The sequence below is a fragment of the Nestor notabilis genome, unplaced genomic scaffold (genome assembly GCF_000696875.1).
Source record: "Nestor notabilis isolate BGI_N333 unplaced genomic scaffold, ASM69687v1 scaffold13855, whole genome shotgun sequence".
Taxonomy (NCBI): domain Eukaryota; kingdom Metazoa; phylum Chordata; class Aves; order Psittaciformes; family Psittacidae; genus Nestor; species Nestor notabilis.
Genome location: NW_009928917.1, coordinates 1,718 through 12,883, shown reverse-complemented (window position 1 = coordinate 12,883; position 11,166 = coordinate 1,718). Strand labels below are relative to the sequence as shown.

The 11,166-nt window shown below is 37.0% G+C and overlaps 1 protein-coding gene across 1 annotated transcript in view; it reads right to left on the bottom strand.

The window, feature by feature from the left end:
• Window positions 1-1,627: 1,627 nt before the first annotated feature.
• Window positions 1,628-11,166, bottom strand: part of IDH3A (isocitrate dehydrogenase 3 (NAD+) alpha) — a gene marked incomplete at its 5' end in the record, with an annotated part of 9,726 nt that continues 187 nt past the window's right edge. Inside the window, 9 exons of the mRNA XM_010014750.1 lie at window positions 1,628-1,869; window positions 3,837-3,989; window positions 4,491-4,575; window positions 6,148-6,212; window positions 6,291-6,393; window positions 7,041-7,174; window positions 7,439-7,626; window positions 8,194-8,308; window positions 9,382-9,465. Coding sequence (XP_010013052.1) covers window positions 1,786-1,869; window positions 3,837-3,989; window positions 4,491-4,575; window positions 6,148-6,212; window positions 6,291-6,393; window positions 7,041-7,174; window positions 7,439-7,626; window positions 8,194-8,308; window positions 9,382-9,465 — 1,011 coding nt within the window. The remainder of the gene's footprint in view (window positions 1,870-3,836; window positions 3,990-4,490; window positions 4,576-6,147; window positions 6,213-6,290; window positions 6,394-7,040; window positions 7,175-7,438; window positions 7,627-8,193; window positions 8,309-9,381; window positions 9,466-11,166) is intronic.

Below are 11,166 nucleotides of genomic sequence, written 5' to 3'. Positions count from 1 at the left end.
GCAGAGAGTTGTAACAGGTAACACAAGCAGCCAGGCTACAGCCACTGTTCTTGATCAGAAAAATCATGCAGAATTGGATCTTGTTTCCAGGAATGTTCCATTACCAGTCTTACACATCTTAAGATACTTCAGAGTTGTTGCAAGTACCAATAATCAGCTCAACACATAAGACAAGACACCAGCCTAGGATTATAAAAACAAAACAAGCAATAGGGCTTTGAAAAGTTTATTTTTTTCCCCATTTCTGCGCAATGGTAATTCAGAAGTTCTTTAACAATATTAATCTAAAGGAAACAAGGAAGCAGCAGCTTGTAAACCACAGGAAGAAATGTTGCCCTATTCACCAGAAGCAGAGTGCACAAGGAATAAAGCTCATTGTCCCTCCTCCAAGATGGTGTTAAGACTGTACAAAAAAAGCTGGGATGCTTACTTTTATACAGCGACACTAGAAGCTGTTACTTAAACTTGATTTGACTTCTGAAACAACCAGCCTAAACAGTCATAAAAGAAAGTAACTAAATGGAGTGTTATCTATTAATAGAATTAAGCTTTAAGAAGCCTGGTACTGGCAGTAGGGATAATCCTGTGCTGTAGTCATGAGTTTTAAAACACACATTTTCCTGTGGGGTGTACCAATGGAAGCATACCTTGAGACATACAGATCCAAATGACTCATATGATCATCTGTATGTGAACAACAAGGGAGGGAAGAAGAGTTGCTTTCGTGTGCGTTTAGCTTAGTAAGCCTGAAAGAAGTAGTCCAGGATCCCCATGAATAGGATGAAATGTATTTCTGGAACATAGGCACCAGAGCCAAACCTTCAATCTGTCTTAACCCATTTAGGACTAGTGTCTTACATTCAGTTTCTAGAATAAAATTACTAATCAGTACAGTAAGACACAGTGAACAGAATGCATAAAAGTACAACACAAAAAGCATTCCAGCAGAAGTCATGAAATATTTAGTATAAATTTGCAAAGTTAATACTTTCCGCTCTAAATATATGGCAGAACTCATTTTGACTAATTTACTCTTATTAAAGCTCTGTTGTAAAGTGTGTTTCAGAGAGGAAAACTGGTAAGAATTATTTTGGTATATAGATTCAAACAATTTTACTTCAACATTAATTCTCACCCCTGTCTGGTAAATGGTTGTGGGCTTTTAAAAATACACAAATAGATTAAATCTCTAGGATTTTGTATTCCTTTATTTGTGCCCTTGGAGGGCAAGGCTATATTTCATGAATTACTGGAGTACCTAAAGTTGTTTCTTTGTTGCTTTAACATGAAATTGCCATTTTAAGTTACTTCATACCCGTTTCTGTCTATGAAGGTCATCTTGTGCTCCTGTTAGGCTGAAAACCTATCTCATAAATTCCAGTAAGATCAATAAAGTAGGTTTTAACCATTAAGGTGCTTTTATATTTCACTAATTCTGTTACTGGTTTATTTGCACTTTTTTTTTGGCTTTGTGGAAAGTAAAAACCTCCAGTTGAAATGGGAAATGGTAGAACAGCTCCAGTGGCAATGAAAGAATTCACTGACGTAAAAATGTTCACCAGATAGATAGATAGAAAAAAATAAATATGACAAAGCACTTCAAGTCCACTGAAAGCAGGCACAAGCATCATTCGTAGCCATTTGGACTGACTTTATTAATGGAGAGGCCCTAGCTAAAAAGTTTGCTCTCAAGAGACAAGCAAACTATACGCATATGGATATCATATATAATGTACTTTGTGTGCTGTGTCCTTTCGGAGTTATTACAGGTAGTATGAGAAAAATTTAGTCTTTGTCCTTTACTCTGCGGCAGATCTCCTCTGTGAATTCCGAACACTTGGCATTACCTCCCAAGTCTTTTGTCAAGACCTGAAAGAAAGAAAGAAAAACCATTACTGAACTGTTTTATGGGGCTGGTCTTGTCTGAACTGTTCTAGGTGATGTTCTTCTATGTTGTGTGTGGATACTAAATAGGGGTGAGGAGGAATACATCCAGTTGGAGATTTGCTGCATCCTGTATCAATAAGGGCTGTACGGACTGAAGCAGGTAAAGAAAACTTGAGTATTAACATCAAGTATTATCAGATTTCCACATGATTTTATCTTAACTGCAGGAAGATAATATGTTTGGCCAAAGCTCTCCAAAGTCCCTTGACCACATAATAGTGTAATTAATCATTAAGTATTAATCATTAAGTATTTAAGCTTTCAATAGGAACTTTGTCCTTTGGAAGTAAAAATTATATATGAAGGCACAGCACAAAGGCAACTAACTGGTTTTTTGGGGGTTGTATGGTTTTTGGGTTGTTTTGTTGTTGTTTTTTATTTTAATGTGTGTTTGTTGTTTGTTTGTAGGGAAACCTACACAGAAAAAGCATACATGGCTTTTAATGCTGCATGTTAACAGTTCTTCCAGTTTGCTTAGTTTAGTTAAGAGATGGAAAAAGGCAGAGTTAAAGAAACTTTTTCAACTCCTGTCTGGCAGCACAAAGATAGTAAAATAAAGAAGGAAGTGGACAACATTGCTAGTCCAGCTTTGCTAGATTAAAGCACTCCAGAAGGTAATTTAAAACCGTGAGTTTTCGCCTTACATGACACACAGAGAGATCTTAATTTAATGGCTGGGGGGAAGGTAGGAAAGGGAGAAACAGAAAGCAGGAGAGGCAATCAAAGGTTGTTATTTTAGGATCTTATAATTTTAACTGCATTATGCTTTTTTTCTAATTTAAAAAGATACTCTCCATTGTGAGCATATATTCATAACATTGTAAGTAACAAGTAAACCAGTAGCTATGTCACAAAACTTGCACAATGTTATCTTCCATAGAATTACTGACCTGTAGATGGAGGATTTTTCATTTCCAGAGCAGTAAATGGGAACTTTACAGGAGCACCTCTTTATTCACTTGTAAGTTTAGATATTTTTTTAACTGCCTCCTACACACAATAAGATAGCTGCAAACAGACCACTTATGAAATGATGACAGTTTTTTGTTTAAGCATACTTGTTACTTTTCATTACGAAGTAGCTTCTTATGCTCCTGCCCAAGTTAACTGAACCAGCCTAACTGCTAATCCTCTTTAACTGCAATCTTCAGAATCTTTCCAGCTGTTTGAAAAGGTGGATGTAAAAGTAGATGAGTGAACCAACAATTTTAAGAGCACAAATTTAAGTAAGGTTTCAGAGCGTGTGCCCTCCTGAATATCCCATTTGAGTCTCTAATCTGGAGACACTTGCTGCCAAAGGGAAATTGCATACAGTCTTAAGGGGTAAAAGTATATACTGGATAAAACCTGTTTGTAGCCCAAAAAGGAGTGAAAGCAGTTAGAAGGTAAAAAAGAACACAATGGAACTGAGAAAACAGGAGCAAAAGTATTACGGTCAGGATTAAAATGCTGTAAAACAAGTGGATAACTAAGCTTGTGAAAGGCAAATGAGCATCCTTCACTTCAGGATCCAGATTTAAATATATGTGCTTTGTATACATTATAAACTTCACTACTGAAATATCATTAGTTACTTAAACCTCTAATCCCCTTCATGAAAAAACAGACATCCAGTCCTAGCTTTGAGAGTCAACAAAGCTGTGGAAACGTAAGATGAGCATTACTGAGACACAAGGAATGCTACAGCCTATCCATCCTTACTGTTGAGCCGCGCAGCTTCAACACTACGAAAGATAGTAACATTACTATCAGAGGACAGTGGCACTGCTCATGAGTCAGGCCAGCACAGCAGTTCATCCACTGATCTAGTGTTCATGTTCTAAGTTAATTTTTGCTATGATAGAATCTGATTTCAGTTCAGTGTGTTTATTTGCACACCCTTAGATTACCTTTCCATCTCTAATTGTATCAAAGCAAGCTGTCTCAATTTTTGCTGCATGCTTGTGTAGTCCCATGTGACGCAACATCATCACAGCACTCAGCAGAAGGGCAGTTGGATTTGCCATGTCTTTTCCTGCAATGTCTGGTGCCGTTCCATGAACCTAGAAATAAAAGTGAACCTGTCTGTTATGATGTCAGTAATGCTGATTAAAATGTCCTAGGCAATCCAAGTGTATGCAAGCAACCTGAAACATAATCCTCACACAAGCATGCTAAAATAGGACTTACTTCACAGCGATAGTTAGTGGGAAGGAGATAGGAAAGACCAGAACAATTCAATTCAAAGGTATCAGAAAGGGGTAACTAAGTCACCTAGTATCTCCCAGTTGTGCCCATGAAGTTCTACTTCACAGAGCATATTTATCTTTCTTACAAAATAGAGGAAAAACAAAGTGTCAGTAAAAGGACATGCAAAAAATTATGTGTAATACATACTGTAACTGCTGTCTCTGAGTAAAGGTTCAGTGTATTCATAGTATAGTTTTACGTAGAACTATGTAAAAAAAACAGTGACAGCCACACACACTGTCATGGAAAAGTGTTAGATTCTCCAGTTGAGACAAATGAGTTGTTAATACTGTACCTTGCATAAGAAGACTTACCGATTCAAAAATGGCAACTCCATTAGCACCAATATTACCACTTGGTGTTACTCCAAGACCCCCAATCAGTCCAGCACACAAGTCACTGGAGATATAGATGATATTAGGTAGATGAATTACTAATTGTTTTAAAGCTTATTGCATTTGGCTTACGTAATATGTTCCAGTGACACCAGACTAGCTTTCCCCCTCTCTTTCTTGAACAGCCCGCAAGTCTGACATTAGCAGGTCATCAGCCACAAGCAATTTACAGAAGCAGTTTGCATTTGGTTTCCTCCAAAATTAATATGGGGAAGAACAAACCAACTGTGCCTATAGTCATCATCCTCTACCCTCAAAGCTGAGTATACAGATAAAGAAGGCTCTTAAAACTCTAGTATTTTAGCATACTGTTTTATTGCCTACAACTTAGCTAAGCAAGGACTCACAAGCAGAAAAGTTTGGGTGACCTTGCAGAATAATATTTTAAGTTTGAGCTAAAATAACCCAATTAGCTTTAGTTGTATAGTCTGGAGAGAAAAAAAAATGGATACAGTCTAAATTTGTCACAGTAGGGATTTAATGGTCCAAGCTAAGAGGTTTCCTTCTGTACCTATTCAGTCCAAGAAACCTGTTTGGCATTATGTTCACACTTCAGTGCAGGTGAGACCATCCTCAGTGACTAAAGTGCCCTCTTCAAGAACACACTCACATTTATTAAAAATGTTTAGAACTATGAAATCATTGATAGAATTTCTATGAGAACTTTAAAATCAGTGATGCTGAATTAGATGAAGTGAGTTGAAATAGTACTGATGGGACTCATTTGATTTGATCTCCTTTGGTTAACAGCTGCTGTAAGGGCACTGTCTACCCCTCTAACAGTTTTTAATGCAAGAAGCATTAGTTGGAAGTCTGATTTTAATTAGAGGCGACAGACAGCCTTATCATAGAGAGAGTGCCATTTCAAGGGAAGCTCAGCAAGCATTTCTTCTTGTATGTAAGCTACCTTTACATTTGTTATCTGTACAAACCCAGGAGATGGATTCTAAGAGGTAAATTCTGATCTCTCCTTGGAGGTGCAAGGGGAAGTAATGTTATGTTAAAAGTTCAGATTAAGATACTTAATTTTACATGCAGCATTCAATTGAATTTACTCTCTACCTAAACATTTTACAGAATGGAAACAGTGTTCTGATGTATTTTGCCTTCAAGAGATCAAGTACCTCTAGTATTAGTGTTACTCAAATATGCAATTTAATTTGAAAATAAGGAAAAATACAATACATAAAACAAGCTATTTTAGTGCTTAAGATTAGAAAGTTTCCCCCCCAATACCTAACTAAACATTCTTTATTACAGTTTAAGCCATTAAATTCTTCACACATTTGGAGAAGTATCTCTTCTGGCCCATCTGACTTATATTCATAGCCTCCATAAGCAGAAACTTTATTTAAACTAAGAAGCACATTCTCATCATGCAGCCCCTCCCAACAATATAGTAATAATTGAACTGTAATAACAGCATCCTTTCTTCCCACTTAAAGTTTGAGTTATAAAGTTTTAAACTCTGAGTGCATAAAATCATCACCCATCTGGCTAGCATATAACCCAAGTAACTGTCTGGAAAGTAACAGTATTCTACACACTGGACTAGTTGAAATTACAGTCTCCATACCTGAGGATGTCACCGTACAAGTTTGGCATAACAAGCACATCAAACTGTGATGGATCTTGAACCATCTAGAAAGAAATACATTTTCATTAAGGTTAAGAATTTAAAGCTAAAGCTAATGACAAGTAAGACACATCAATACTCACGTTCAGACACACAGTATCCAGGTACATTTCATTAAATTTAATATCTTTACAGTTTTCTGCTGCCTCCCTGCATTTTCTCAAGAAAAGCCCATCAGACATTCTCCTGCAATTAGATAAGCAAGAGAATATTGCAGTTATTCTAAGAAAGCAATACTGAAGATAAAGAAAACTGCATGCAACAGAGGATTAAATAAATATATATATAAATGTAGATTAAAATATTAGCAGAGTTAGCAGAAACTTTGTTACTAATTATCCCTTATGTTAAATAATCTTTTAAATATATTGCAGTAAGAGAAGTTACGCCTTTTAAATTTCCTCCTAAACTATTTTTCTATCAGTATTTTAACAGGCATACATTGATTCTCAGGATGACTCCTGTTCATTTACTAAAGGCTTCCTGGGTTTGTAAAGGTAGCATCACATAATATCACACCTCTTACAACTCAGTTCAGTACAAAGACTAAAACACACTAGCTATTATCAGCCTCAGTTTTTAAAATAATTTTCCTAGTTTAAGACTCTTTTTAAAATAAAAGCTTCGCAAGGAAAGTCACAGGATTACTACAAGCTTTCTAATAATAACAGTAGTATATTAGAGTCATATCAATACTGGGTCAGGACTGCCTGATTACTTACTGCCAGTAACATCAACACAAGTTATACACTTGAGGAAGACTTAAAAAGTTGTTTATAATTAAATGCATTATTACTATTTGTTATTCTGCTCAAGCAGAAGTGTCAACATACATAATATTTGCCTTGTGCACAGCAGTAACATGGCTTCTCTGGTTGTTTCTGGCATACTCAAAAGCAAATTCTGCAATACGCTTGCTGGCCTCTTCTGTGATCAGCTTGATACTTTGCACAACACCATCAACAATCTGAAAGACAGTAATCGCACTGACAGTAAAACCAGCAGCTGTTTTCAAGTCACTTCAATGAATGTTTGGAACAAAGGAGTGAAATTCTGAGTGAGGCAGTCTCAACAATGCATTTCACAATAAAATAGCTTTCTTTGATGGGTAACACACTTGAACACCACTGAATCTCCTCCTAGTATTAGGCCACTGACATGGGCAAAGTTATCCTTCATGAAACACAGAAAACCCATTAGAAACACAAACCCACCACTTCCAGCAACGTACCACGTGCTCAATTCCACTGTATTCGCCTTCTGTGTTCTCTCGAATCGTGACAATGTTCACATCTGTATATGGGGTTTTGTACCCTTCAATTGAGACACAGGGACGGACGTTTGCATAAAGGTCAAAGGTTTTACGCAGGAGCAGGTTCATTGATGGGTGTCCTGCAGCAATCGGGGTCTTTAAAGGCCCTAAAGGGAAAAAGTAAAAAGCAAAACCAAGAATGAATGAGAAGATAAATCCCTCCATGAATTTCAGATTTCAACTGTAGTAACCTGAAGTGGTGCTCTTAACAGAGGATCTCCAAGTTCCTATTTCACCCTTCTGCTGAAAAGCCACAGGAATTCTCTGTGCTATCGAGTACTATTACAGTGATATTAATCAGCTGTTTAAAGGCCAAATTGCCACCCTTGCCTAGAATAGGAGTTTTTACAAAAGCTTTTCACTGAAAACAACAAAAACAAGACACTATTCATTAGGAACACAGTTATTGCATACTATCATTAGAAATGCATTCTGCACAGAGTCCAAAGGCTGGTTTGTAGCAGTAGTTGCCTTTAATGTATTTCCTAGAAGATCTATGAAAGTTATGGCTTCTAAATGAAGGATTGTTTTAAAATTACAGAAGACTACCTGACAGGCTGTCCCCTATAATTAACCATTTTATTATGCTACAGATGAAGGTCTTCAGCTTTAAATCAGACTCACAATAAAAAGAACAGTATTTAATATCTTTGTATTAATCCCTTTTAATGTACCTTTTAATCCCATTTTGTTTTTATCCATGGATTCTTTGGCATCTGGAGGAATCATCCACTTCCCTCCTGGTCCTTGGATAGCTGTAACATTCCTTTCTTCCCACTGAATAGGAGTCTAAACACATTTACTCTATGTTAACTTAAATATCATCACTTTTGCTTCAAGTTTTAATTTCTCTTTCCAGTTCTTAGAGCTGTTGAGTTACTTGTATACAAGAGACAAGACATTCGAAAATTGAATTCATTGAGAACTTGTCATCCATACTGCCTGCAAGACAGTACATAATAGATACATATCTGCTTTCTAACTGAAAAACTGCAAATGTTCCATTCACCCACTTCTAAGTGGAGACAAGCTCTCAAGGACCATAAAGGAAAAGATACAAGGGCTTTGCAAACAGAACTGATCTAAGTGTAACCTATTAGAGAATCCCCTCTAAACCGAACAGATCTGATTAAGTATTGCAAGCATGCACTCACACACAAACCTAGCCTTTACTCCTCCACCCCTCCTGCTTGACTCCCCAGAAACAACCAAAACTCTTACAAGGTCTTCCTAGGTAATTAAAGAGAACTTCACTTTTCCCCAGTTCAAGCTGGATAGTTGTAATGGAAAGGAATATGTCTTTGTGCTGTTACTAATGTGGAACAATTTAACAGGCATCTTTCCTGAAAGAGCTCTATTTCCTTTTGAGGAAACTGAATGAATTCTGGTGAGGTTCCTCAGACAGGCAGTAACACAGTTCTTGGACATACTCTGCTTTCGTATCACTGAAGTGAATGTGTTCAGCAGTGCAGCAGTTTGATTTCTAAGAACATGCCCAGTCCTTTCATACATGCTTTCATCTGCACTGGAAGTCACGATGAACAAGAGAACAGCCTCTATCAGTTGCCCAGGATTGCTACATCAACAGTATGATTTCCCATGAATATTGAGTTTATATTTCCAAAATTAAATACAGCATTTGCTGTCTACTCTGCCAGCTAACAGTTTCAAGCCCTGCCTTGATATCCCAATCCTATCTTTTACTAGCTGAAGCTTCAGACTCTTTCCATTGTCAAGAAGTCTTAATAGCTTTAACATGACTTGCTTATTTGGAAGTTAAAGACAAATTATTTTTAATAAGCCTAGTTAATACTTGTTGTAGTTAAACTTATAATGCTTACAGCAAGAGTAATATGACTTACTTTGGCAGCATCAAAGATCTTCACGACAGCAGCAGAAATCTCAGGTCCTATGCCATCTCCTGGGATTAAAGTTACTGTTTGTACCTAGGTATAGAAATATCAGTAGCACAACAAATGAATGCTTATTTTCTATGAAGAAAACATTTTCATGTGTTGTAGAAAAAAACGAACTAGAAAAGGAAGTTTCAGTTACCAAATGAGCACTATGAAGAATAGCAGCACTGGACAGAAGGAAGGATGACTAGTTTGCTTTCAGAGGCAGCATGCAGATATGTTGAGAAACTTTTTTAAAATCTGCCCATCAATTCCTATTTCTAAACACAGAGATTTAACCTGAAGGGCAGGTTCCTGTTCAATCCTCCTTGAACCAAATCATCTCCACATGCTGCCTTCTTGAAATTTGGAGGAGATAATATTACCTATTACCTGTTCTGTTACCCATATGTCTCCAGTATTAGCAACATGCTGCATAATAGTGACACATGCTAGAAAAGATGAAATGTATGAAAAACTTAAAAAAAAATTAAAAAATCTCATGCTTATCTAAACTTCTCAAGTGAATTCCTAAAAATTTCAGTCCCGTTTTTAACAATACCCAGTTATTTTCCTCCCAGAATGTTTTCAGTCTTGTTGCTTTTATCATCATCAAAAAAGGTAAACTAAATTGCACAGCCCAGGCTCACTGAAAAAACAGTGGAAGAAAGTACTCTGCTCTGATTAAAAAACCTAAATAGGTGATGATCACTATTCTAATCCTCCAGGCCTCCAGCTCTTCTTGCTTTATTTAAAGATTCCCAACAGTTTTGTCAGGGCTCATTATTACCTACCAGAAAAGGCAGCTCAGATGCAGCATCAGAATTAGAATCAACTCACAAGATACGCTTCCATCCTGCTCCACACAAAATACTCAGAATCTCAATATATATTGACTGATATTTTAACTAATTTGAGCCACAGAAATTCACTGTGCATAACAAAAGATGCAGAGCTTCAGATACAAGAACCCTGCTGTTGAGCAAGCACATAGCAGGTGGAATGCCTCAAGACTAGTTTTGTTCTGTCTTAGGACTCCACCTGAGCCAGAGAACATTTCATCTGACACAGGACTGTGGTAAAAACAGAACCAGAGGTGCCTCACCTTCTAAATCTCTTTAGACTGTATAAGATATGAGCAACCCTTCAGTGTCACTTCTAGGTCTTCTACATGCTGTTCGACAAAGCTTATAATTAAAAGCCACAGCTCCTCTTTAAAATTAAGTCCTGCTTAAGGGTGCATGCTGTGGTGCTGAGCCCTGCCCCTGCCTGAGCAGTTTTGAGGGCAGCCTTCACTGAAAATAAAAGGCCCATGGGCACTTCAAACACATACACATAAAGAAGGTAAAACATCTACAAGGAAATATGCCACCAGCATCTAAAATACTTCAAAGAGAGCCTTGAATGCACAACTTTAGGTGTGAGGTATTCTAAAAGCAACAGTAAAGTAAACCTAGTGCTTGAAGGGAAGTCTGCAAAGTAAAGAAAATGAGAAGCTTCTCAACAATTTGTCTCCTTTGCCCAGTGCCAGATGAGTTTCAAAAGGCTGGCTCATGTCCAGATTGTGTGAAAAGTTTTCATACCACTTCTATCTTTTGCTGGAGCCTTTTGTATTATCACTTACGTTTTAATATGCAATTGCCAAAGACAGTAAGCCAATATAAATCCAGCATGGCATTAAGAGCATGTATGCTCACTTATTTAGGCCTTATTTCTTGAGAATGTAAAAATAACAACATTGATATCGTAAAA